We start from the raw sequence: 26,987 nt of genomic DNA on the forward strand, positions 1-26,987 counted from the left end.
TACGGGTCTATGAACTTGTTAGCGATAAAGATAACTTGATGCTTGTTACGCTGGAATGACTGTTGTAGTCGTCAGAAATAAAACGCGCTGCATGGTTCTGAACTGCTTCGAGGGAACGAATTAAATAAGCCTGATGTGGTGACCAGGTAGCTGATGCATATGTCTGGGCAAGCTTAATGGAGCTTGGGAGGTGGTGGCGAATCGCGGCTCCGGCCGCTTATCTGTTTTTTCAGCCAGCGTCCGCTTCGGCGGACGCGGTTGTTGCTGCGGCGCGCGTCTTTTCTTTCCTTTTTCACTTTCCTCTTATCTTTGAACTCTCCTCTATCTGCACGTGGCAGCGGTGGTGGCTCAGCTGGAGCCAGTTAGCAGGCCCGTGCAATGTCCTTTCATCCTTCTCTCAGTCGCAACAACAACGACAATGGAGCTTCCCGCTCGGTAAACTAGGTTCAGCAGGGTTGAACCCCATCCAATTTCTTTTCTGCCCTGCCGCGGTGGCTCAGTGGTTACGGCGCTCGGCTGCTGACCCGAAAGACGGGGGTTCGATCCCGGCCGCGGCGGCTGAATTTCGATGAAGGGGAAATTCTAGAGGCCCATGTGCTGTGCGATGTCAGTGCACGTTAAAGAACCCCGGGTGGTCGAAATTTCCGGAGCCCTTCACTACGGCGTCTCTCATAGCCTTAGTCGCTTTGGGACGTTAAACCCCATGAACCGAACCGGACCGAACCGAATTCAAAAACAGATGAAGCACTGACAACGTTGTGGCAAGCGCGCGGCACTGCAGCAACAGGCCGCAGCGTGACTTCAAGCTAGTTATACAAGCGTGACTTTCGCTTTCATAACCAGGGTCAGCTAAGCTAAGCCGCAGCCATTGTTTTTCACTCCAAAACCTTACATCACGCAATCATCTAGAGTTTGTCCCGAGTGTGCTTTACCTCTCAACTTGTGTTTTAAGACAGTTCTGAGCCAACATCGCTTTTGTGGAAGCTCTCAGAGGAATCGAGAGACGAAGCGTTAAGTTAGGAGGACCGATTCCGTTTTTCAGTGCAAAAGCACTCATACGATTACCAACAGCGACCATGAATCTTGTCTTGATCTTTGCTGTGCCGTTGCCTAGCAACAGCAACGCAAAGTTTGTTTGGTTTATGGGGTTTAACGTCCCGAAGCGACTAAGGCTATGAGAGACGCCGTAGTGGAGGGCTCCGGAAATTTCGACCACCTGGGGTTCTTTAACGTGCACTGACATCGCACAGTACACGGGACGCAAAGTTTAAAAGAAATAGTCGAACCCGTGGCGGCGCCGACAAATCAACTTCGCAGGCCGCTGCACGAGACCACTACGCTAGCGCAGCAGCTGAACAGGCTACTGCTATACGAACACACGACCAACTTCCGTCTGCAGATCGGAACCTGACTAGAGCTTAACCTGAGTCTAATACCGTCGCCAGACGTGCCGACGACCCATCAAAGCAAAACCATGAGCCAACCAGGTTCAACACATGCTTTCGCACTTCTGCTCAGTTTAACTATATTAAAACCCTACAAGTTTTTCCCCTGCTACCTTATTCGCCTTCCTCCACCCTTTCCCTCATCACGTGGTTCACGTGTCCACCGAATATGACAGCTACTGCTCCTGTCCTTTCCTCGAGAATTTTTATTTCGCGCGCAATCTCCGATCCCTAATATGGGCAGCAACGCGCCCAGCTTCGCGTTCTAGTTGAGGGCGTTGCTTGATGTCGTCCAAGCTCAGGTAACGCCTCAAAGAAGCACAGCAGTAGTCGTTCAGGTCGTGCAGTTGCACGCGGCCGTCTCCGCGCGGGTGGCACACAACCCTCTCCCGCACCACCCCCGAGAGTCGCATGAACACGTCCATGGGCTCCAAGCGGACCAGTGCTAGGCGAATCATGGCAGCTGCCTCGACTTCGCTGACCGATGCCAGCTCGGAGACCTTTTCCAACAGCGCTGGGTGGTTGGCCACTCTTTCCAGGGCCTGGGCACAGCACCTGAAAAGGAGTGAATGAAACATGCCACAGTGATTTCCAGGGCGTAAGCACAGCACCTGAAACGGGGCGAAACATGCAACAATCAAACCTCAAGGCAGAACTTTCCCACATAATGGAACGAAGCAACAATTCCTGCACTTCGAGTTCTCACAGTCGCGCTATGCTATCTGCGTCTATTTCTGTTTGGGTGTTTTTGAATTGCCCTTTTGCCTTTAAGCCACTGCATGAGGACCTCCTTCAGAATTTCCGGCGCTGTGAAGCTGTCCCCTATTTTATCCACAATAAAAGTTCAGATTAAACATATTTTTGAGAATTCGATTAGCTTAAAAGGTTCGAATGTGGGAAACTTGCAGGGGAAGCAAAGGAAATCTTTTTTGTGCTAGCGTTTGAAATCGTGAGTAAACTCCGATCAAAGCTGTGGCAGCGCTCAGGCTTCCTCTGCGCTGCACATCGCCCTAAGGGAGGGGCTCGATGACGTCATTGTGGGGCAGTACATGAATAAGGCAAGACCACATGCTCAAAAGAAGACATCAAACTCCATCGCCGTTAAAAAATCTGTGGTGTGTTGTCTGGTGGCATTCGACGAAGCATGGAAACGGGGACCCCTTCTAGGAAAGCGCAGTAAGCATACGTCCGTGGCCATTTGCGCAGTACGTTCCCGAAAATTCTAGCAAAAAAAATTGTATCAAACAGCTTTCCCATGCAGATTTCCTACTTGAAAATAGAAGGAAGGGCAGCTGTTCCTTTCCTTCCCCATGCCTATTAAATAAACCCAGATTCGTGAAGAAAAGCATATGCAAAAGAAACATAAGCGCAATTATTTCGGTCTCACTTCAGAATACGTTACGACTTCGCTTCTGCTAAGCCCATGAGTTTAGAAACTGCCCGTTTTTCCTGTGTTTTTGTGTCTTTCCTCTTGACGAGAGTTAATAATGTTACAAAGAAAACATCTGGAATGGCGCAGCTGCCTATTACAACGTGACTTTCGTTTCATAACTCTCAGCCAGAAATACGATCTTTTTCGAATCTCCTGAAGCTTTGCTTATTTCCAAGCGCGCTTCAAGACACGGCACAACCTCGGACGTACGTACCGGTCGAACCGCATGCCGTTGACGAACACAGCGGCGAGCTCGACAAGGTCACAGTTCCGACGTGCCACTTCCCAAACGGCATATCAGGCATTGAACTCCGGGGAGTTCCGTTTCGCCGGCGCCAGAAAGTTGACGCGCTGGAGGCTGTAGTTTTCCGCGATATCCACGGACAATCGCCGATAAAACACGTCCACTTTATCCGAGTTTTCACCGGTAAATTTCGCACAACGGACGACGCTGCTCAGCTTGATTGCATCCGCCAGGCGCTCGATATCTTCGCCTTTAATATAAACTGCGGCTACAAAAATTTCTTTCAGGCTTTTGTTCTCAAGAAAAGACGAAACAACGATTTTCCACGAACAGTTTGGAACGTTGAGCGTCGCATCGCCCCACGTTGTGTTCAGACGTAGTTTTTGAAGCGAGGTCGTTGTTTTGATGCACTCGCTAAGATCCGTGGCTAGTGAATCATCGAGGTCAACAGCTGGGATCCGCAGCAGCAAGCTTGTAAGGTGGTCCAGTGATGGAATTTGCTGCAAAGCTCGGCGGATATCCTGTTTCGTACACTGCCTGCGAAGACCCCGAACCTCTGAGAAGGCTTGACAGTCCAGTGTGTTCTGGTGATCTCCAACAAAGTAACTTCCTGCGTCTATGACTACCTTCTCCTCCGCGCCAGCCTCGCGTGTCAGCCTGTACAATTCCTCAATACAGTAATGATCACGGGGGATCACTTTCACCCTCACTTTTCTCAGGTTCTGTTTTCGAGCCGCCGATGCGAAAACCATCTCCCACTCCACGATCGATAGCATGTGAAAATACAGTGATATCTCCTCCAGTGTCTTGTTCTGCACGAAAGCCACCAGCCACCAGGGATTCACTGTCGATAATCTGAAATCATCCGGCTTTCTTATCGACGTCAAGCTGAGACAACGAAGAACCGTATTCTGCGTCAAAATCTTGCCTAGAAGCGAGGAGGTTTCTTGGCCCACGACCAAATTTTCGAATCTCACGTTGGTGATCGTTCTGTTCTCCGACACGCCTTCCAGGATCCAGAGCCACCAACTCTCGCGCTCATAGTAAGTCGCTTCCAGAGGCCTGATCCTGAACGTCGTTAACGTGGTGCTGTTCTTTAGATACTCTGCGAACTCGGCCCGGTTGAGCAGTGAAACCGCTGCGTTGTACGGCTCGGCCATTGAGAGTTCCTTCAGAGTGCGGTTTTCACGCAACGCGGCCAAGAAATCGTCAGCTTCCTGTTCGGTTATTCGCAACGATCCAATAATGAGAACAGTCAGAGATGTGGTCGTCCGTAGAAGAGTCGCCAGTGCAGAGGACAGCGCGGCTGGGAGCGACAAGTGGCACTCGAGTCGTTCTAGGCGCACGCATGACGCGATCAGCGCGCTAAGCTTCTCGTGCCTGTGACTTCGGGAAAAGGTGATCTTGAGTGTCTTCACCCACTTGTTCTCGCTGAAGGCCTCGCAGAAGAGATGGTCGTACGGGTGGGACACCTTGTCATAAACATCCCAGTAAAGGAGTTCAAGGGTGTCTATGCATCGGTGTGTTTTCAAAAGCCAGTTGAGGAGGTAGTTTGCCTTCTGCCAGTCCATGAAGTCTTCTACCGTGGGGCGGCACCGGCGGCCTGGACCGAGGCTTACCAGCGAAAGCTGGCCGTTCGTACTGGAGGACGCTCGAAGCTCGTAGTGCATGCAGTAGAAGACCTCGTTCCACACGGCCAGGTGGTCAAAGATCTGGCAGCTTTGGTCCTCCGTTGCAGTGCAGGGCAGTTCAGCGTCGATGGGAGACGCGGTGTACCAACTGCTGGTGTAGCGCAGACGGGCCAACCATGTGGGCGGGTCCCCGTAAGGCCGTTGCGCAGAACATCCAAGGCTAGCCATTCAGGTGCTGCGTAAACACAGTGGATTAGGTGATACCTGTTTGCGAAAATGATGGAGAAAGCTCTCCCCGCGTACCGCAGCAACTGAGCCAGAAGAGTTACAGTAGCTCGCGTTACAGTAGACACCTTTAGCATACCCTGTTACCGTTACCGGAGTACCGGGAGCCCGCGCGCAGCCAATGCGCATGTGTGAATCATTTTGACGACGCCAGGTGGCGCCACGTACTCGGCAGCTGCGCGCACGCCAGCAGCATCGGGACCAATCAGCGCGCGCTCACCGCCAGTGGGCAGGCCTCCGGTAACGGTAACGGTAGTATGGTACACGGTATGCTAAAGGTGTCTAGTAGCTCGAACGAGTTATACCAGTTCGCTATTGTTGCAAACTCTTTTAACGTGACAGCGTTAAGCAGCTCGTGTCGCAGAGAGGCAGGCGTCTATTCTCGGCGTCGGCGTTGATGATTGCGAGCGAAAAATCTGTGAAAAATCCCAGAGAAGCAACCTAGGGGGCAGATTGGCCACCTAGGTCGCGTGACCTTGTGGCGTCATCGCAGCCTGCCCATCAGATTTTGAGCAGCCTGCCTTCCGTAGCACGTAGCAGTTAAGTTAATGATCGGTCGCGAGAGGTCGCTCGGAAAGAGCAACTTGGGTGGCACAAGCCCCACGGACGGCAGCACACCTCCCATCGCAGGGCAATGACGCATCGTTTAAACGCTGCACCACTCCCAGCTATCTATGAATGCAAAGTAGAAGATGAGCAACTTCGTATATATGTGCATTAACGTATTAATGCTATCCCGTCCTGAACCCATTAAGCGGGAGCTTATATATGTCCCCTTCAATTCTTTCCTCTCAGTGAATTAGGCACATCTTTCATCGCTCGTTAGCAATCTTCGGCGATTCATGAAAATTTTTATGTATTCAAAGAGTTTAGTATTGGCTGGTGAGTGGCACATCAAAAAGGAATCTTGTATAAACTTCTTCTCTTGCAAGTCTCCGTTACCACGCCTCTATACGCACAACGTCGCAGTTAACGTAAGCCAATGCCGTAAGTTGGCATCTGCAGCCTCACCTTCAACTCCCAATACTGTTAACACTTTTCTCAAATGTGCAGATTTTTCCTTTCTTTGTTCACACCAATGATGCTTTGTATAAGAACAGTGCAGGTGTTTTCATCCGTCACTTGTCAAAGCGCTGCTTTCGATTCTTACACCTGGGTCATCTGACAGGTTGATAAGTATCGTGTTCGAAAGCTACACAGAAGCCATGAAGCACTCTGCAGCGCAAGTATCTGCATTAGTTTCGACCGGCTTATTTACTCACTAGCACATTTCTCGAGCCCATTAAAACGAATTTTCAAGATTACATCAGCAACACATTTCCCACTCACAATGAGCGCATTACTGATTCAACAAAACACCTCTCAACTGGCGAGAACTTTCATTAATTAGTGACCGCAATTCCAAATATGTCTCATGCTGTGTTAACATCAAGCCAGTTGATAATGAGCAACAGACTAACGGAGTGGAATGCCTATCGAAAAGCAAAACGTATTCTCGCAAAGCAGAGATAGCATATGGCAGCGGCTGAGCGAGCGACACTACTGACGGCAATCACTAGAGGAGGAAAGCATGGCTAATTTGAGCTTCCCTTAAAACGACTCCGAAAAAAAAAGGAAAAGAAAAGGATTTTCAGATTGCACATAACAACAATCCACCCCTTGCCTTATGGGTTTCTCGATGCATTTGCCACGTTGGAGCTATTTATGGAGAATCTGGGCAGCTGAATGATTGGAGCTGAAGACCTGCATGGAGGTTTCCGTTTAATCATATGTACTTCATTTTCTAGCAGGTAGCGCGGAGGTTGCAGTCGCTAGTACAGGCAACGCAGCATAGCACAATGACTTATATAGAGCCACCATGTCTTTACACGAAAATATTTCACAAGGTTTTAGCTCCTGAAGCCTGCCGATGCGGAACTCCAGTGCTGTCCCGTTTATCCACACCATACTCTGTTCCTTCACAGGTACAGTCCACGCGACCCACACTTCGTGACGTGAACTGGTGTCAGTTCCTTGTTATTAACTCTGAATTTCAACGCAGACGCCTATTGAGCTTCTGAAAGGCATTGCGGAGGATTGGGCAGCTTTTTACGTCTGCGTGTCCCAGCTGAAATCTCATAACTCGCATACAGACGCGCACAGATTGTTCAAGAGGCGTTTCGAAATTCTTGATGGCGTCTTAATGCCCGAACACAAGGCAGCGTTGCTGCTCGGCGTCCGCAGAAAAGGGCGAGCAAACACATGAGGATATAGGATACTAGCGTCTCCAGACGGAGGTGGGGAGAGATAGCCGATAATTCCCCCCAGTTATCCCCTGTCCGTAGCTAACCGTCCTGTTCATCGATAACGGGAACCTACTGCGGCGCAAGGCGGTCAGACGTGTCGAAACAGAATCCGGCCTTCGAGAAACGAGAGAAACGGGCCGCGCCCTTCTGACGTACAGCAACGACGCAGATTGATGTGGGAATCACTGTAAACGCACGCTTAGTAATTAGTCCCCACCAGTCCCAATCTACGGGTTATTTCTGGCGCCGAAGCAGAGAACTGGCCTCGCCCCACATCTGCGTCTTCCAAAGTCGCCTAGTTTCGTAAATTGGTAAATTGGTTTTTGAGGAAAGGAAATGGCGCAGTATCTGTCTCACATATCTCGGCGGACACCTGAACCGCGCCGCAAGGGAAGGGAGGAAGGTGGGAGTGATAGAAGAAAGAGAGAAGGAGGTGCCGTAGTGGAGGTCTCTGGAATAATTTCGACCACCTGGTGATCTTTAACGTGCACTGACATCGCACAGCACACGGGCGCCTCTTGCGTTTCGCCTCCATCGAAACGCGGCCGCCGCGGTCGGGTTCAACCCCGGGTACTCCGGCGTGGTAGACGAGCGCCTTACCAGTGTAGCTGGTTGGTTTGGCTTATGGGGTTTAACGTCCCAAAGCGACTAAGGGGGACGCCGTAGTGAAGGTCTCCGGAAATTTCGACCACCTGGGGTTCTTTAACGTGCACTGACATCGCACAGTACACGGGCCTCTAGAATTTCTCCTCCAAAGAAATTCAACCGCCGCGGCCGGGATCAAACCCGCGTCTTTTGGGTCAGCAGCCGAGCACCATAACCACTGAGCCACCGCGGCGGGTAGTGTAGCTGGTGGTGGTGCTTGTGGTTAAACTTGTGGTGATGCATTGGTTATACAATCCAATCCAATCCATTCCAATCCAGTCCAATGCAATCCAATCCAATTCAATGCAATCTAATCCAATCCACTCCAATCCACTCCTATCGAATCCAATCGAATCCAACGCAATCGAATCCAATCCAATGTAATCTACTCTAATCTAATGTAATCTAATCTAATCCAGTCCAGTACAGTCCAGTCCAATCCAGTCCAATCCAATCTAATGTAATCCAATGTAATCCAATCTAATCCAACTAATGCAATCAAGGTCAAATGAAGATCAGTGGTGGTCACCGCCGCGGCACGATGGTGGTCACCCTGGAAAGTGCAAGTAGTATTGCTTTCGCAATAAAAACATTGCCTTGTGGTCGGGCCTTTACACCACGTGTCCCTCCTGACGAGCATTGCTAGCCGCTTTTCTGTGCCGGCCGCTTCTTGCACGCTTATCATGTACGAGGCGAAGAAGAAAACAGAATTGTGTGCTAATAACATGACACTTTTCGAAGCGATAGTACCGACATAAGGCAAGTGTCAAAGCGATTGCTACGAGCTAGAGCTAGTAAAAACCAACAGAAAGCAGGGTACAGTCACCTCTCTCCCATACTGAGGCGGTGGTTAAATTTATCAACACCAAAATATCTTTTCGGAAACCATTTTTGCATCTTTAGGGCATGAAGCCGTCAATACTGCTGCCAAGCAACAGAGCCTCGTTTCATATCGAGAATTAAAGTGACGCTTGCATAACATGGCAAAAACGAACATTCTGGACGCGATAGCGGAAATTCTGATGTGAAGGCCAAGTCGGCCTTTCTGCATTAAAAAAATACATTATTGTGTAGAAGGCAACAGCACAGCTAACAGTACAAAAAACCATTAAAATGTGCCATTAGCAAGCGTGGCCGTATTGAGTCCGTCGGGCCGCTCCCAATTTCATGCAATGTCTCTTTTAAAATCCTCAACCCTTACGACTTTAAAATCACGACTTACGACTTTAAACTTACGACTTCAAAATCACACGCACCTACCTCAACAGTAATTCGAAAAGGACTGATCACCCCCCCCCCCCCCCCCTCCCCCCTAGGAAGGAACGGCCTCTGCACTTTTTTCAGCCAGCGGCTAGCAAAAGAGTGAACGGGCTTCCAATTATCGCCTGCCTACTAACATACTTATAAGCCCGTCTGCACAACGTTAAATCACGACTATCAGACAAGTACATCGTTCAGGTCGTTTATGACATGTTATAGCGGGTTTAAAGTCATAAATCTGCACATTGTCAATGAGACGTCTTTGTGAAAGGTGGTGTAGGGGGTTTAACGTCCCAAAACGACTCAGGCTATGAGTGACGCCGTAGCAGGAATCTCACCTCGCATCCTTGGCCTCCACTGCTGAACGCACTAAGCCGCCGTCGTGGCTTAAGCCCAACGGTGAGAACTACCACAGATCAAAGAGTATTTGCGGCTAATCACTTTGGGTGTACCAGCGGTGTCACACCAGATTCCCTAAAAAAAGAAAACTCACTTCAGAAGCCGCCGAACGTCCGTTCTCTGTCTTCTTCGTAGAGCGTCCAGTTCTTCTTCTTCACCTCTTTAAAATGGCACATACCCACGTGGGGGCATTGGCCAAGGTTGTTGTTGCTGTTGTTGTCCTCTAGAAAATGGCGCATACCCACTGCGGGGGATTGGCCAAGACACAGGCGGCAACTGATAGGTGTACAAAATGTTAAACAAAAAAATAATGGTGGGGAAAAATAAAATAATCATGATAATAATAGCAATTAGGAAATAAATGAAAGGATCTCAGATGTGTAATTGAAATAGGCTAAACAAATGCTGTGAGATCGGTGACTGAAATAGAGAACGGGGCTAAATATTCCACGTTTCAGAAAGCTTTCATTCCAGAGAAATATTGATCATGAGAAAGAGCACAGCTTAAGACGGCAGCCGTTTAGTGTCTGTAAGGAAGTTTTGCATGGCGGAGAGCACATTCCAGTTGCTGTGCCCAAGGGAGGAAGCCCCAAGAGACAGAGCAACCCCAGCTGACAGGCTTAGACCAAGCTGTCGTAACGGAAGCTCCAGCAGGCGGCTCCGTAAAGAGGAGAAACGGCGGCAGGCCAACAAGAAATGATCTATCGTTTCGGGTTTTCCGCAGAACGGGCACAATGGGGAGACCGCCAGACCAGATCTATAAAGGTAGAAGTTTAAAAGAAGCACGCGACAACGTAGACGCGTGAAGGAAACCTCAAGCTTGCGTGATCGCCATCCTTTACTGCACCACGGGTAAAGGAGATGCCGGAATTCGGGAGAGGAGGTCAGAGCTGATGCTGCGAATTCTTTCAAGAGCAGATACCTGCGAAACCTGGCCGCGGTAATATATGCGCTGGGTGGAAGCACAGATACGACTGGGCCTTGAAGAGATGCCTTCGCCAGGGTATCAGCAACCTCATTCAAATGGATTCCTCTGTGCCCAGGCACCCAGACCAACCGTAATGAAGACACGTGGGGTGGAACCAAGCATTTGAGTAACCGAAGTGCCTGAGATGTTGTAGGCGCGGTGAGAGAGGAACACAACGATAATGAATCTGTCATAATTATGACAGAAGACAAGGAGCTGTTTAATTTGCGCAACGCTAAGACTACTGCTAGAAATTCGGCCAAATAAATAGGGGTGTAATCGGGAAGGCGGAGTGAGAATGACCAGTCAAGGGAGATGGAGAAAATGCCAACACCGGCCTTTTCTTCACACTGTGAGGCGTCTGTCGCTATAAGCACATGAGATTTAAAGCACAGCAGGTAATCCTGCAATAAAGCGCTGAGCAAATGAAAAGGCATTAACTTTGCATGTTTTGGAAAGATGTCATCGAAGAGTATCTGAATAGATGAGTTGGCGCATACCGGACGGATGTCCGAAATGCGGACGTTTAAGGGGTCCAGGAGGGATTGCACCAAACATATCTGAGGGGTACGGAAACGAGACCAGGTTTCGTTGAAAAATAGCCTAGGCTGACGAAGGAAGATCAAATTGGAGGCATGGAGCGAAGAATCGCACATTCTTACGAACGTTTTCATCGTTAAGAGCCGAAATCTAGAAGTCAATGATGGAGTACGCGCTTCCAGGTACAAAACGGAATTCGCCACAAATTTTGGAAGGCCCAAACAAAGGCGCAACGATTCCCGCTCCAAGAGAATCAAGGGGCGAAGTTTATACGCTGGTGCACCAGAGAATAAAACACAGCCGAACTCTAAGACTGGACGGACGTACATTCTATAAATCATAAGAAGTGAGTGCCTTCTCATGCCAGAACGAACACTCCTCAGCCTGCGCAGCATACCGACTGCTCGGACTCCTTTCACAGTGATCTGCTCGATATGGGCCCCCCAGGAAAGAGAAGGATCATAAATTACTCCGAGGTATTTGACACTTTGCACTTGAGGAATTACATGGTTCCGGTAAACAATAGAGATATTAACTGGACGAGAGAGCGGAAAAACCAATAAAGCACAGTTGTTCGAACGCTCTTCTTCTTCTTCTTCACCATATGAAAATGGCTCGCGCCGGAAGCACAACTTCGTTCTTGTCGTCTTGCACTTGCCATTCGGTCTGAATGAGGAGCTGCAGTCACTAGGCAAAGGCTTCGATTGCTCACGCGGTCACGAGTCGCTCGCACAGGACCGTAGGCGTGGCCTGGTGCTTGTATTTTGCCTGCAGAGTGGCTAAGGGGATATGCCGTTCGGTAGCTGATCATAAAGAGCATCACACGTAATCGAATTCCGGGCGCGGCGGCCGTTTTTGCGCAGCGTCGAAGTGCAAAAAAGCCCGAGAACTGCGAGGTGATAGTTCAAGTGGCAGTGGTGGTAGTGAAACTTTATTACCAGCGGATACAGAGGAGCGACCCGAAGAAGCTCCCTTCTTAAACGACGGCCGCTATCCCTGGGGCAGCGGCGGCATCTTCAGCCAGCTGGAGGAGCTTGATCTGTGTATCCGGGTCGGGGCTGAGCATTTAAAAGAATTTAATTAGTGCTAACACCCGTGCTAACGTAAACGATAAACACTAGCAGTCCACATTGGGATTTTGATATTATACGTTTTTGAATTAAACAAAGAATTGGTTCTTCAGGAAATGAAACGACGCAGTAATTGTCTCATCTTGATGGACACCCGAACTGCGCCGTAAGGAAAAGGAGGAAGATGGGAGTAACAGAAGAAAAAGAGGAGTAGGGGCCTTAGTGGAGGGCTCCGGAATAGATTTGATCGCCTGGGAATATTTATGAAGTGCGCCGACATCGAACAGCACATGGGCGCAGTCGGCACTTCGCCTCCATCGAAACGCGGCCGCTGCTATCGGTTTCGAACTATTATTACTCCGGCTCAATAGCCGAGTGCTCTAACCACTAAGCCACGGCGGTGGATTATTTTGCCTCGCAGCTCGAGCCAGTGGACACACCCTTGATTTCATCATCCTTACTTCAGTCGCAACAACACAAAAGGATAGGAAAAGGTACCGTAGTGAAGGGTCCCGCAAATTTTCCACCACCTGGGAATCGTTAACACGCACTGACATTACTGACAGACGCCTTTTGAGGCTACCGGCGCCATCAGTGCCACCCGTGCTACCGGCTACCAGCCAAGCCGAGAGTCAGCCCCGGTCATTCGTCTCTGAAACCCGAAAGACGGTCATGTGCTGCGCGATGTCACTGAAAGATAAAATTTGAAAATTAGTTTTTGAGTAAAGGTGTTGTCGCAGTAATTGTCACACCTCGATGGACACCCGAATTGCGTCGTTAAGGGAGGAAGGTGGTAACGAAAGTAGAAAAGGCGAGAGAGGTGCCGTAGTGGAGGGCTCCGGATTATGTGCGACCAGCTGGGGATGTTTAACGTGCACTGACATCGCACAGCACAAGGATGCATTCTGCGTTTCGCCTCCTCCGAAACGTGGCCGCTGTTCGATGTGGAAGAGGAGGAGGAGGAGGAATAAGAGGAAATGCAGGGAGGTTAACCGGAAGGATAGTCGGTTTGCTACACTACACGGGAGAAAGGGGGTGAGGGGATAAAAAAAAATGAAAGAGAAAGGAAAGTAACAGAAAATTGAAGTCACATGAAAGTTAGCATTCGTGAAGTCACAGCTTATCATGCAGGCCAGAAGTCTGCAAGAAGCGGAGCAGTGCCTTTGAGGCCCTCACCGCCGAAGATCGCCGCGGCCAGTGGCCGAGAATCTTCTTGAATAAACAGCGCGAACGAAGACGAGCACAAAAGGCAAGAAAATGGACGACACAGCGCTGTGTCAGCGCTGTGTCGTCCATTTTCTTGTCTTTTGTGCTCGTCTTCGTTCGCGCTGTTTATTCAAGATGCTTAACCAACTAGCCCGCCAAAACGTGTTAACGAGAATCTTCATTTCCGTCAGTGGGCGTGGATCTAGACGCTCCAGCGCACGGCTGAGATATTGCCTTTCGACGCTGTAGCCAGGGCAGTCACAAAGAATGTTGGTTGGTTGGTTTATGGGGTTTAACGTCCCAAAGCGACTAAGGCTATGAGAGACGCCGTAGTGAAGGGCTCCGGAAATTTCGACCACCTGGGGTTCTTTAACGTGCACTGACATCGCACAGTACACGGGCCTCTCGAATTTCTCCTCCAAAGAAATTCTAGCCGCCGCGGCCGGGATCGAACCCGCGTCTTTCGGGTCAGCAGCCGAGCACCATAACCGCTGAGCCACCGCTTGTGGGATATAGTCTCGTCATACCCGCAGATGGCACATGCAGGGCAATCAGCCATACCTATGAAGAAAAAGTAATGGTTGGTGAAAGCTACACCAAGCCACAGGCGACACAGTAAAGTTTCTTCACGTCGTGGTAGGCCGGATGGAAGCCGGAGCTGGGTCCAAGGATTTTAAACGTGAATTGAAAAATTGGCCGGAATTCCATGTGGGAATCGGGATGTCCCGCACAAGTGCGCGAAGCATGCCCGCTGCGCCGGATCTCGAAAGGGGGATCGACACCAAACCGTCATCCTGGAGAGTAGTTCGCGCGACCTCATCCGCGCGGTGATTTCTTGGTATGCCGCTGTGCCCCGGTAGCCGTTGGTAGATAATATGATGTTCTGTATTTATTTATTTATTTATTTATTTATTTATTTATTTATTTATTTATTTATTTATTTATTTATTTATTTATTTATTTATTTATTTATTTATTTATTTATTTATTTATTTATTTATTTATTTATTTATACAAATGCCTCACAGGTTCCACCCTTGGAACATTGTGTGAGGGGAGGGATTACAATAATTTCTATGGACTGGTTCTCAAACAACCTAATTAAAGTTAACAGCTCTAAGACTCAGCTTATATGCTTTCACAGCCCGATGAAGAAGGTAGATTTAAACCATCACCTTTTCTTGCACGGATCTGATTGTTCCCAATGTCAATGTATACCCTTGAGCTATACAAATACAGTGAAATACCTAGGATTATACTTTGACAGTGCTCTTTCATGGAATGATCACTTGTCCCACGTTTGTAAAAAGCTCCGAACCGTCTCCTGTGTGCTTTACAACATCAGATACTACATGCCGCTTTCAATACGCAAAGTTATCGTAAACGCCCTTGGTTATAGCATACTGCGCTATGGCATAACGATTTATGGTCACTGTGCAGTTCGCTGGAAGTGCAGGATTAATTCTCTCCTACGATCTTTATTAAAAAATATCGGCTATGATTTAGGCCTTCCCTCCAATTCTGATCTCTTTAAGGTATTTTCTCTACCTGATTTTGATCGCCTTTTGATGGAAACGATCGTCCTAAAACATTTTTGGCTTAGTGACTATAAGATTCCGTATGTTCCCACACGGCCTCTTCGACCGAAGGAACCTTTTTGTATTCCCCGACGGTCTACAAGATATGGAAGGCGTTTAAGAGATTATTACGTTCCCTTTCACTTTAACAGGTTACCTCCAAGTGTTCGCCGGGCAAAAACTAAATACAAAATAAAAAAGATGCTGCGATACATTAATTAGAGGGTTTACGACATCATGCATGTGCTTTACCATCTGTCAAGTAAATCTTGTGATGTCATTGGTTACTGCTGTATTTATTGCACTGATCTGAGGTATTGTTATGCCACTTTGGTTTTTCTTCCTTGCGATGTAACATGAGTCTTGTGTCTATTTTGTTCTCACCGTCATACTAATTTGATGTCCGTTATTTGGAATGTGTTTTTTTTTTTGCCTGTGTGTATGTCTGCGCGGTTCCGCTGCCTGTCGGGCTCTGCCGCTCAAGCCCTATGAGGCTTTGGCAGGCCGGATTTCTGTACATTTTTTTAAATATTTGGCGCAATAAAGAATTATTATTATTATTATTATTATTATTATTATTATTATTCCGTAGACAAAATATGGTACAAAGTGGAAAAGTATAAAAGTAAACAATATTAAATACATTGGACCGCAAACAGTTATTAAAACATACTTGAAAGAAAAACGTATTACATTGACACACAAGAAAAACAGCAAACGAACAGCGGCACTGCATGTATTCAACTAGAAATACGAACACAATTTATGTACAATATCATGGGTGCATAAAGGTGGTCAATTTGTTTTTAAACAATAATGTGTCACGTATGGTAGCAATGCAATCCGGAAGACCATTCCAACACTTGATAGCACGTGGCAAAGCAGAAGAATTCAACGAGTGTTCGGCCGAATAGACGTTGGAAGCTAAGAATATTGAAGTGTGCATTAGGCGTGTAAGTGGGTGTTGACGCGTGACGGCTGTATATTAGTTTCGGTAGTAAGCAAAGAGTGCGATATCCCTACGTGTCTGAAAACTTGTTAGCGATAAAGATAACTTGGTGCTTGTCAAGTTGGAACGACGATTGCAATCGTGAGAAATAAAACGTGCTGCACGGTTCTGAATTGCTTCGAGGGAATGAATTAAATAAGCCTGATGTGGTGACCACATAGCTGATGCATATGTCTGAGCATGCTGAATGGAGCTTCCCGCTCGGTAAACTAGCTTAAGCATGGTTGAACCTCATCCAGCTTTTTCTAATCTTTCCTCGTTGAACACGCAGACTGCACTGTGAGAGAAGGAAGCAAAGAGATAGCGAAATAAGGGAGAGATAAAAAGTGCGATAGAGGAAGAAAAAATTTTAAATGGGCTTTTTAGGAATGAAATGGCGCAGTAATTGCGTCACATCTCGTCGCACACCCGAAGCAGACCGCAAAAGAAGGGAGGAAGGCGGGAGTGAAATACGAAGATAAGAGGTATCATAGTGAAGGGCTCCGGAATAATTCAGGCCGCCTGGGAATCTTTAACGTGTACTGATATCGCAGAGGAATTCTTTGATGTGCACTGACACCGCACAGAACACGGTGGAGCAGTTTCAATCCCGGCCGAGTTTTTATGGTGGCGAAGCGCAAAAGGCGCCCGTATGCTGAGTGGTCAGTGCCCATTAAAGATCCCAGCCGGCTAAAATTATTCGAGACTACAGCGGCACTTCTTTCTCACTTTCTCCTCTCACTGCTACCTTCGTCCCTTCCTTCATGAAGCGGTTGAGATGTCCACAGAGAAATGATTTTTACGGGGCCTTTCATTGCATAAAATTTTTTTACGCTTTTTTTTAAGGAAATGGCGCAGTAACTGTCGCACGTATCTCGGTGGACACCCGAATCGCGCCGTAAGGGAAGGGAGGAAGGTGGAGTGAAAGAAGAAAGGCCGAAAGAGGTGCCGTAGTGAAGGGCTCCGGAATAATTTCGACCACCTGTGGAGCTTTAACTTTTCGAAAGAAAGCGATGCGTAATGTTGCGCAGCCCGCCAAAAGTAAGTGAAAGCGGAGCTGATTAATACGAAGCGCTTGAATAATTTCCAAAGCCTGGGGATCAATATGCACTCCCATCGTCTGGCAGAGGCACCTCTTTTCAATTTCACTTTTAGGGAGACGCGGCCATCGGGGTCGGGATTTGGTCCTGCGTGCTTGTGCTGAACAGTCGAATGATGGTTGGTTGGTTTATGGGGATTAGCGCCGCAAAGGTACTCAGGCTATGAGGTGCGCCGTAGTGAAGGGCTCCGGAAATTTCGACCGCCTGGGGTTCTTTAACGTGCACTGACATCGCACAGTACACGGGCCTCTAGAATTTGATGTGCACCCACTGAGCCATCATAGCGAGTGCGGCGAGCCTAGCTGTGCAACTCGCTGCTGAAAGTTGCAGACAGATGGAGCAGGGGTTATGCGGAGAAGGTGCCGAGGTCGTTACTCCAGACGGAGACCTGAACCGCGGCGTTTGGGATGGATAAACATTGAAAATCTAAAATTGTTTCTGAGGAAAGGAAATGACACAGTAACTGTCTCACATATCTCGGTGAACAACTGAGCCGTGCCGTAAGGGAAGGGAGGAAGGTGGGAGTGAAAGAAGAAGGAGAGAGAGAGAGAAAACTTTATTACAACAGGAATTCGGGGCACGCCCCAGGGTCCCCGCACGACCCCACTCCACTCAAGTGTTTATGTTCCTGAGGTCCATAACACTGACAGCCCGGCCGGTGGCGATGGTCTGCAGAAAAGTGCCGTAGTGGAGGTCTCCGGAATTAATTCGACCACATGGTAACGTGCACTGACATCGCACAGCACACAGGCCCCTCTTGCGTTCCGCCTCCATCGAAACGCGGCCACCGTGGTCGGGTTCGAGCCCGGGTACTCCGGCTCGGTAGACGAGGCCATGATCCACTGAGCCACCCTACAGGGCTCGGAATGATTTCGACCACCTTGTAACAAGAAACAGAAGGAAGGAAGGAAAAACTTTATTTTACTCTAGTCCTTTTTCCTGCGGTTTGGGAGCATCTTCAGAGACGTTTTCTCCTTGATTTTACCCCCAGGAGTCTTCTCTGTCGAAGTCGTCCGCCTCTAATCAGTGGTCGGTTGCCCTCAGTCCAGGGCTCCGCTGGCCACTGCCGCCCGTTGAGCTCGCTGTACCAGACCTTCTTGGTCTTCACAGCGGTCGCTGGACAGCAGAGTCTCCCACTGCTCCGCACTCGGGTTCTGTATTTTGGGGACCACGTCTATCTTTTGGCAGGCCCATGTGATGTGATAGAGAGTAGGTTTTCCGTCGCACCAGGGACATTTGTCCGCGTATATGGTAGGGTGCATTTTGTTTAGTATATGTAGGTTTGGGAAAGAGCCTGTTTGTAATTGTCTCCAAGTGACAGCTTCCTCTCTGCTGAGAGATTTGTGCGGTGGGGGATACCGCAATCTTCTGCCTCTGTAGTTTTGTAGTATGGCCGAGTAATCCCTGGGTGCTGGCGCGAGTTCCGCGGGCTCATCGGATGCTCGGAAAGTAATGTATCCTCGAGCTATCCTGTCGGCCTCTTGGTTCCCTGCCACCCCCGTGTGCCCCGGTACCCACACAATTTTGTGTGGGATCTTGTCGCTTTGTTCTTCCTGGTTTTTAATTCTGTCGCTCGCTGCGAGGAGTATACGGAGCGCGTGACGACCTATCCTGCCATTCATGTAATTTCGGCAGGCTGTTTGAGAGTCGGTGAGTATTGTTAGCGACCGCCCGGTTCTATAGCCCTCCGCAACCGCTAGAGCAACGGCTACTTCCTCGGACTCTGCAGCTGTGCAGCCTCGGAGAGACGCGCTGGTCATTTCGCGTAAAGACGAATCGACCACCGCCGCCACAGCGATTTTGGTGTCTCCTCCTCTCCAAGACGCGTCTGCATACACGGTCGTGGCTTGGGGAGCGTATGTTCTTTCGATGAAGTCGGCCCTCGCTTCTCTTCTGCCTCGATGGAGGTTGGGATCCATGTTTTTTGGTATTGGCGCTACCTTGAGGGTCTTGCGAAGCTCGTCGGGGATCGTTGCCGTCCTCGTCATTTCTCGCATCTGCTCGCGGTATCCGAGCCTCTGCAGGAGCGCTCTTCCAGTCGTTGTCTGCAACAGCCTGAGTTTTTGCGACTCAAGCTGCGCCTCTCGTAGCTCCTCAAAGGTGTTATGTAATCCCAGGGCCATGAGTTTTTCGGTTGACGTGTTGCGCGGAAGTCGGAGCGCTGTCTTATACGCTTTGCGTAGCAGGGCATCCGCTTGTTGTATTTCGTTTTTGTTGAGGCACTGGTAGGGTAGGCTGTACGTGATTCTACTAACTACAAGGCTTCTGACTAGTTTGAGTGTGTCCTCTTCACGCATGCCATGTCGCCTGTTGGTGATGCGGGTGATCATGCGTGAGACTTGTAGTGTTGTTGCTTTGAGCAGGGTAAAAGTGTGAGTACTGCGCTGGTTGGATTGAACCCACATGCCTAAAATTCTTATTGTTGTCTTTTCGGGGATGGGTGTCTCGTCAAGGTAGACGTTGAGTTTTAGGTCCTCGTTGTTTGGGACGGTCCGGTTTTGCTTGCCTCTCCAGACTCTCAGCAGTTCCGATTTCTCGGTCGAGCATGCGAGTCCTCTTTCTGCGAGGTATTGCTCTACACAAGAGGCCGCTTGCTGTAGCCTTTCTTCCTTCTCTCCGAGACAACCCGTGTTTGTCCAGACTGTTATATCGTCAGCATACATTGCATGCCTGATGCCTTCGATGTTCTCTAGTTTTCGAGCTAGGCCTATCATAGCTATGTTGAAAAGTAAGGGGGAGATAACTGACCCTTGGGGTGTTCCCTTATTTGGAGTGCGAATTTTGTCCGATCGAAGGTCTCCTATGCCGATGGTGGCAGTTCTGTCGGACAGGAAGGCTTTGACGAAGCCGTGGATTCTGCGCCCGCAATCCAGCTTGTCTAGGCCCGTAAGGATCGCTTCGTGGCTGACGTTATCGAATGCCCCTTTGATGTCCAGGGCCATTATGACATTTTCTCCCGTCCGAGGTACGTTTCGCAGGACATCTTCTTGTATTTGGAGGAGAACGTCCTGCGTCGAGAGCTTCGCTCTGAAGCCGAACATGGTATGTGGTACACAGTCGTTGTCTTCCATGTAATTTTGCAGTCTTAAAGTTACCACCCGTTCGTAAAGTTTGCCAAGGCACGACGTGAGTGATATGGGCCTGAGGTTTTCAATTTGTAGCTTTTTACCAGGTTTAGGTATCATTATTACTTCGGCGTGTTTCCAATCTTCGGGAACCGTCTCCGCCTCCCAATGTTTGTTAAGAAAGCTGACGAGCTCTTGTATGAGGTCGTCGCTCAGGTTGCGGATTAGGGCGTTGTCGATTCTGTCCGCTCCGGCTGCCGTGTTTCTGGTGGTGTTTCTTATGGCCGCGTAAACCTCTTCCACAGTTATGGGGCGGTCGAGTTTCTCGTTTTCGGCTCCTCGATACGTTCCTTGGTATCGCGGGGGGTTGTGATCGCCGAAACATTTTTCTCGAGCCTTCTCCAGTAGGGTGATGTCTGATCCCTCGAAGGAGTGGATGAACCTGTGGATGGCTTTATTGTTTTCTGATTTTATTTTGGTCGGATCGATTAGTGCTCTTAAGAGATTCCAGGTTCTGGCCGTGCCTAGAGTTCCCCTAAGCGAGTCGCTGAGTTGGTCCCAATTTTGTTTCGCGAGTTGCATCGCATATTCTTCCGCCTTTGCCGTAATTTCTGCTATCTTTAGTTTTAGTTTCCTGTTGTGTTTTTGCTTCCGCCATCTTTTGGTGAGACTGCGTCTCGTTTCCCATAGTCTGAGGAGGTGGGCGTCTGGAAACGCGTTCCAGTCAGTGATTTTCGCCTGTCCAATCTGGCGTCTTATGGTGTCGGATGCTATTCGTGTCCGGAGGATAAAGTGATCGCTGCCTAGATTTTCCATCATGTTTTCCCACTGTGACTCCCTGCTCTTCCTTACGAAGGTGAGGTCTGGGCATGTGTCCCTGCTCACGCTATTTCCGATTCTCGTGGGGGTCGCAGGATCTGTGATTAGACTGCAGCCAAAGTACTCCGCTACTTCCACTAATGTTCTTCCCTTGATGTCTTGTTTCTGGTATCCCCAACTCCTGTCCATGGCGTTGAAATCTCCTACGATGATGAGTGCATTTTTTTTGGCCAGCTTGTGCGCTCCATAGAACAGTTCGAAGAGTTTGGCTTTTCTTTGTCTCGGCGGGCTGTACACGTTAAGTAAGAACGTGCTGCTTCCCTGTCGCTTTTTCGGAATAATTTCAACAAGCGCGTGCTCGATGTCGGTGTCGGCGATGGTATCGTGCCTGATGGCGGTAATGGTTTTGCTGACTAGGACGGCCGCTTTACCTTCGTTTTGACTCTCGTAAACCTCGTACCCTTGTAAGGTCGGCTTGATTCCAGTCTCTTGGAGCGCAATCACATCAGGAGGTGTCAGTTGTGTGTTTATATATTGTTTTAAAAGGGCCTGCTTTTTGCGGTAGCCTCTGCAGTTCCATTGCCAAATATCTAAGTGTTCTTGTTCTTGATGATACGTATTGATCATGTTTACGCGTCACTGCTGTTGCCTTGTTCGCTTGCGAAAGCTGTTAGCGCTGGACGGTTGTACGCTTTTTCCCTAATGTTTTGGGTATGTTTTTGTTTTCGAAAAGCGCTTCTGATCTCTGCGATCTGCCCTTGGAATTGTACTTGCATCTGTTGCATTTGCGATTGGATTTGCTGCATGATATCCTGCATCATCTGCTGCATCATCTGTTGCATTCGTGTTTCAAGGTCTCCTTCATTCGATGCCTGTGGTTGTTGTTTTGGAAGTGCTCTAGTCGTGTCGAGTTCCCGCTGTTGGTCCTTTAGTGTTTTTGTGAGTTCCTCAACTTTGCGTTCGAGCTCGTTTTGTTTGATTCGAGCGAGTTCTAGCTCAAGTTCAAGTTCAAGTTCAAGCTCAAGCTCAAGTTCAAGCTCAAGTTCTAGAAACAGAACAAATTCGGTGTTTGTAGTGCTCGCACCTTGTGAAGAAGTTGAGTTGCACATGCGGCAGCAACCACTCTGTTCGCAGCTAGCCGTTTGTGCAACTTCGTCACAAGGTGCAAACCACGGCCGCTTGATGCAAAGCGCAAAGCGAGGTGCTTTGTATCTAGCGGCCGTGGTGCGAACACATCTAGCACCTAATTTGTTTTCTTTCTTTTCGCTACACTGAATTGGTAGGTTAACTAGAGTTACTCCTACGTGTAGGCGGTCGCACCGAGCCCAGTAGTTGCGTTTCAACAAGATTCTGACAAGTGCGGAATAAGGAACTTCGTGTAAGAAGTACATCGGTCACTGGTACTCAACAGAGGTATGAAACAAATGGCGTCCGTTTTCAGCAGAGACGTCAGCATACTTACCTGGTGCTAGGTCGCCGGCGATCAGCAAGTACGAGATGGGTTTACATAAAACCAGCTCTTCTTATCTTGAACTGTAAAAATCGACCACTTGTGATGTGATTTTGAATGCAGTCCACATTGTGAACTTGTTGAACATGTCTGTTGAATTGTAGATCTTTTGGTAAACAATAAATTCTCTTAAACAAGGTCGGGGCTCCGTGTCGAGGCCTGCCATTGCACTGCGGCAGGCTGAAGCGCGCCACTACCCCAAACTGGGGTAGTTGGGGCATATAATTTTTGGTAGTGGGGGTTCGGCGTTCGCGCCAGCCCCCTGCTATGTACAGCAAAGCGGAAAGTTGGGCAAGTTGGATAACGTTCATGATGTAAAAAATAGCGCACAGGGAACACACGGGACGGAAAGTAAACGACGCAGACAAGCGCTAACTCGCAACTGAGGTTTATTGCTGACGCGCGCAATATAAGGTAGTCACTTTAAAAACATAAAACAAAAACAACCACAAACAGTCCCTCCTGGAAAGACCAAGTCAGAGGAAAAAAAAATTGAAATTGAAGCATCAGGCGCCACTCATCGCTGTGGAAGATCAGTTAAAAAACCATTATCAAAAAAGGAATTCAATGCAACGCTGAGGCTAAAAAATCGATTTCACAGTCAGCCAAGTTAACAGAGGGCTCACTGATACACGGATTCCGACATTTCCTAATATGGTATGCCTCCATTATCTCGCGTACACGCTGATCTCGATGTCTGAAAAGTATGACAGTACTAGAAAAAATCGGTTTACAAGTTTTCCCCTTCTGCTCTTCTTTTTTGCTACATTCCCGGCAATGCTCAGGAAGATTGCCATAATGATCTTTTAGGGAGTTACGGTGTTCACCAAGCCTAACGTTGAGGCATCGCCCCGTTTGTCCTACATAGACAGCTCCGCAGGACAACGGTAGTTTGTACACTACACCCAAGCTGCAGGGAACAAACGGGGCGCGGTGTCTAACGGTGCATCCGCGCTTTTTTCGCTTATCTCCAACACCTTCTTGCCTGTTCCGTATCTGAGAGCATAAACTGCTCAGCTTGCTTGGCCCGGAAAAAACCACCTGGACGCCGTAGCGGCTCCCTACCTTCTTCAACCCATGTGCCATTCTATGCACGTAGGGCACCACGCCGACTTTTTCCGCTCCCTTCCAACGTCTTGGGATTTTTGTGCACTTTTAATCCAGCGCACTAGTTTGCCGCACGTCATCGAGATGACATGCATGGGATACCCTGATTCCTTGAGCCTGTTCACCTGTGCAGAGACGCTCTTTTGGAAGGAGTGAATGCACGATTTGGTGATGGCTGCCTTAATGCAGGACGTCGCGATACCATTCTTCACGATTTTTGAGTGTCCCGAAGCAAAATTAAGAAGGGCCTTGGCAGAACGGGGGCTGTAAGTCCAGCAAATGTGATCCTTGCACATGGACAACGACAAGTCTAAGAACTGTAGCACCCCTTCTTTGGGTGACTCAACGGTGAAATTCAAACCTGAGCTGCATTCTTTAAAAACGTTAAAAATGACAGGTATGCTATGAGTTAGATCACACTGATATGAAAACACTAGGTAGTCGTCAACATATCTGCAAATTTTTTTAACCAAACCTGGTGAATTAAGTTCAATGTTTCGGTCCACCTGTGCGAGGAAAATGTTACTAAGAATGGGGGCTACGCACGAACCGATGCAAACCCCTGTACGTTGAATGAACAAGCCTCCTTCCCATCCGATGACGGTTGAGGAAAGATAGAAAGAAAGAATTTCCATGAAGGACTCAACTGAAACACCGCATCTGCCCATAAAGGCGACTTCATCATTGTCATCCGTGATACACACTTTAACACTTTCCATTAATCCTTCATGAGGCATCGAATAATACAAATCTTCAACGTCTATGCTAAAAACACCACACTGACCAAGGTTCATGGTTCTCAGAAGGTTGACCACAGCGTCCAAATTAGGTATTACGAAGGGATCCTGGACAACCAACGACGTGAGATGTTCTTGCAGGTATAGGGCGACCAAGCGCTGCCAGGTATGACGCTCTGACACAATGGAACGAAAGGGCATGTCGGTTTTGTGCGTCTTTGCAGTGAAAAATACCGCTAACTGCCCCCCGTCTGACTTCTTCACGGAACTCGCCAGCTTCTCCAAATTGTGACCTAACAATAACGAAACTGCGTGTTCTTGAACCTCCTTGCTCTTGAAGTCAATTCTTTTGAAGTTCTTATTGATGGCAGCTGCAGCCTTTTCTCCAAAAGTGATATCCGGCATCACCACGAAACACCCTTCCTTATCAGCGCAAACTACACTCAAATTCTTCGAGACAAGGAAGTCAACGAGAGGACTGGTGCACTTTACCTTCCTTTGTCGGCCGAGCGTCTTTTCGAGGACACCGACGCACTCCTCAACGCACCTGGCTCGAACGTCGACACGGGCAAGACGGGATACCGACTTTGCTGCTGCCAATTTTTCAGCAGGCTTACGGACAGGCTTAAGCGCTAACTCGCAAACCTCAGTTGCGAGTTAGCGCTTGTCTGCGTCGTTTACTTTCCGTCCCGTGTGTTCCCTGTGCGCTATTTTTTACATCATGCCCTGCTATGTAATTCTAAAATCAGACGTACATTCTTCATGCAGTTATCCTCTGGGGCTCGAACACAATACTGCTCCTCTTTCAGATTTCTCTCTCCCTTCCCTCAACAATAATACCAAAACCCTCCACTAAGGAGAGAGAGAAAAAAACTACCGACGATTACGTTACTTCCTAATGCGAAATTTGAGCGCAGCAAATAAGCAGTTTCACCTTTTCGATAGTGAGTCAACCCCAGCTGCGGTGTTGGTTTCAGGGACAACGCCGCCGATGCCGACACAAACAATATGATACCCTCGCTTCCGCAGCGCTAAGAACCAGGTCTAGCCGTGGGAAGGTGGTCACGTATTCGTCGACGTGCCGGGGCCCACGTGAAATAACCGGCGCGTCGGCAACTGAAGAGCACCCTATCCGCCACACAAGAACAGGGGGGGGGGGGACCCTTTCCTCCTCTTTCTGCATGGCGGCGGCGGTGTTCTATGCAGTCACGTTATCTTGACTCTCTAGCGGCGTCAGCGGCATCCAGCGGTATCAGTCGGTCGTTATCAGTCGGTCGCTGCTAGCGCTGGGGGGATGAAAGGGGGGCGGAGCTGGTTACGAGGCCGACGACGACGCGAAACCCAGGAACGGACGCCAAAGAGCTGCGCTCTAAAACGTTACACAGGAATTAGGGGCATGCCCCAGGGTCCCCGCAAGACCCCACTGCACTCAAGTGTTTATGTTCTGAAGGTCCATAACACTGGCAGCACAGCCGGTGGCGATGGTCTGCACGATTCTGCTCGAGGCCGAGTTCATGTCCACTACGGAACATCCCTTCCCTTCGGCGCGTTTCACAGACAAATACTGTGTCGTTTAGAACTTCTATTTCGGCTGATGGTTCATTGTAGTCGAGAAAAGAAAAGCAGTAGCGCCGAAAAACACACACACACTTGAAGAACGACGTAGGACAAGCGCTTGTCCTGCAACGTAGGAGCTGCAACGTAGGAATGACGTAGGAGCGCTTGTCATACGTCGTTCTTCAGCTGTGTGTGTTTTTCGGCGCTACTGCTTTTTCTTTCTCGAGTAAATACTGTGTCATTTCCGAAATTTTTTTCTTGCTTGCTATCGCTAATAAAATAAAACATATTAAAATGAAAAAAAAAATCCCTGCCTCTCCCGCAACCGAGAGTAGAGTAAGCATGAAATGTTTACGGGCGTAACACATTGGTTGTAGATGGTACTAGTGAAAATCTTGAAATGGGTCTAGTGTTCAACACACCACACCACACCACACATACTGTGCACTGGTCCATGTGGACGCAATCATTTCCTGTGAGTGTCTGGGGAATCTCTTCCGCACTTCCTCGTCAGCTGTATCCGGTTTCGGTTTGCCTTTCATCTTTGTAATCGTTGTTTTCATTCCTCGGTTATTTGTACCACTTTCCCTATGTGACACTGGCGACGTCACCACTGGATTACGCCACACATAACTGCTGAAGTAGTAATGACAAATTAGTAATTAGTGGCTAATTACTTATTGATGACTAAATACTGATTAACTGCTAATTAATGGCGCTTAAGCTTCGCCTTTAGGCGTGGAACGCGACAGCGTGTTGTAGCGCTGCCAGGCAGTCCTCGAAACGCCACCACCCGTTCGGCGCGATGCCTTGCCCTTTGAACGCGACGCTTTTTGAGGAAAGGAAATTACGCAGTAATTCTCTGTCATCTCGGTGCACACCCGAACCACACCGTAAAGGAAGGGAGGAACGCCACCACCCGTTCGCGCAATGCCTTGCCCTTTGAACGCGACGCTTTTTGAGGAAAGGAAATTACGCAGTAATTCTCTGTCATCTCGGTGGACAACCGAACCACACCGTAAAGGAAGGGAGGAACGCCATGACCCGTTCGGCTTCGCTACCGGCGCTTGTATGCCGGTCCTGTAAGAGGGCTTAAAGAGTCTCGTTAAATCTCGTAC

General features: G+C 48.8%; 1 protein-coding gene and 1 pseudogene across 1 annotated transcript; one reads left to right on the forward strand and one right to left on the reverse strand.

Annotated features, from left to right (window-relative positions):
* Nucleotides 1-1,651: 1,651 nt before the first annotated feature.
* On the reverse strand, nucleotides 1,652-3,187 carry LOC149348432 (uncharacterized). Its single transcript, XM_089541761.1, has 2 exons — nucleotides 3,092-3,187; nucleotides 1,652-2,000 (listed from the first exon to the last, which is right to left on the reverse strand). Exons 1-2 carry the CDS (start codon nucleotides 3,103-3,105, stop codon nucleotides 1,652-1,654), a joined length of 363 nt encoding a protein of 120 aa, XP_089397887.1. The 5' UTR covers nucleotides 3,106-3,187.
* A 19,401-nt stretch (nucleotides 3,188-22,588) lies between these two features.
* Nucleotides 22,589-22,732, forward strand: LOC149348433 (U1 spliceosomal RNA; annotated as a pseudogene).
* Nucleotides 22,733-26,987: the final 4,255 nt, after the last annotated feature.

The sequence above is a fragment of the Amblyomma mixtum genome, chromosome 4 (genome assembly GCF_055824585.1).
Source record: "Amblyomma mixtum isolate Tamu chromosome 4, ASM5582458v1, whole genome shotgun sequence".
Classification (NCBI taxonomy): domain Eukaryota; kingdom Metazoa; phylum Arthropoda; class Arachnida; order Ixodida; family Ixodidae; genus Amblyomma; species Amblyomma mixtum.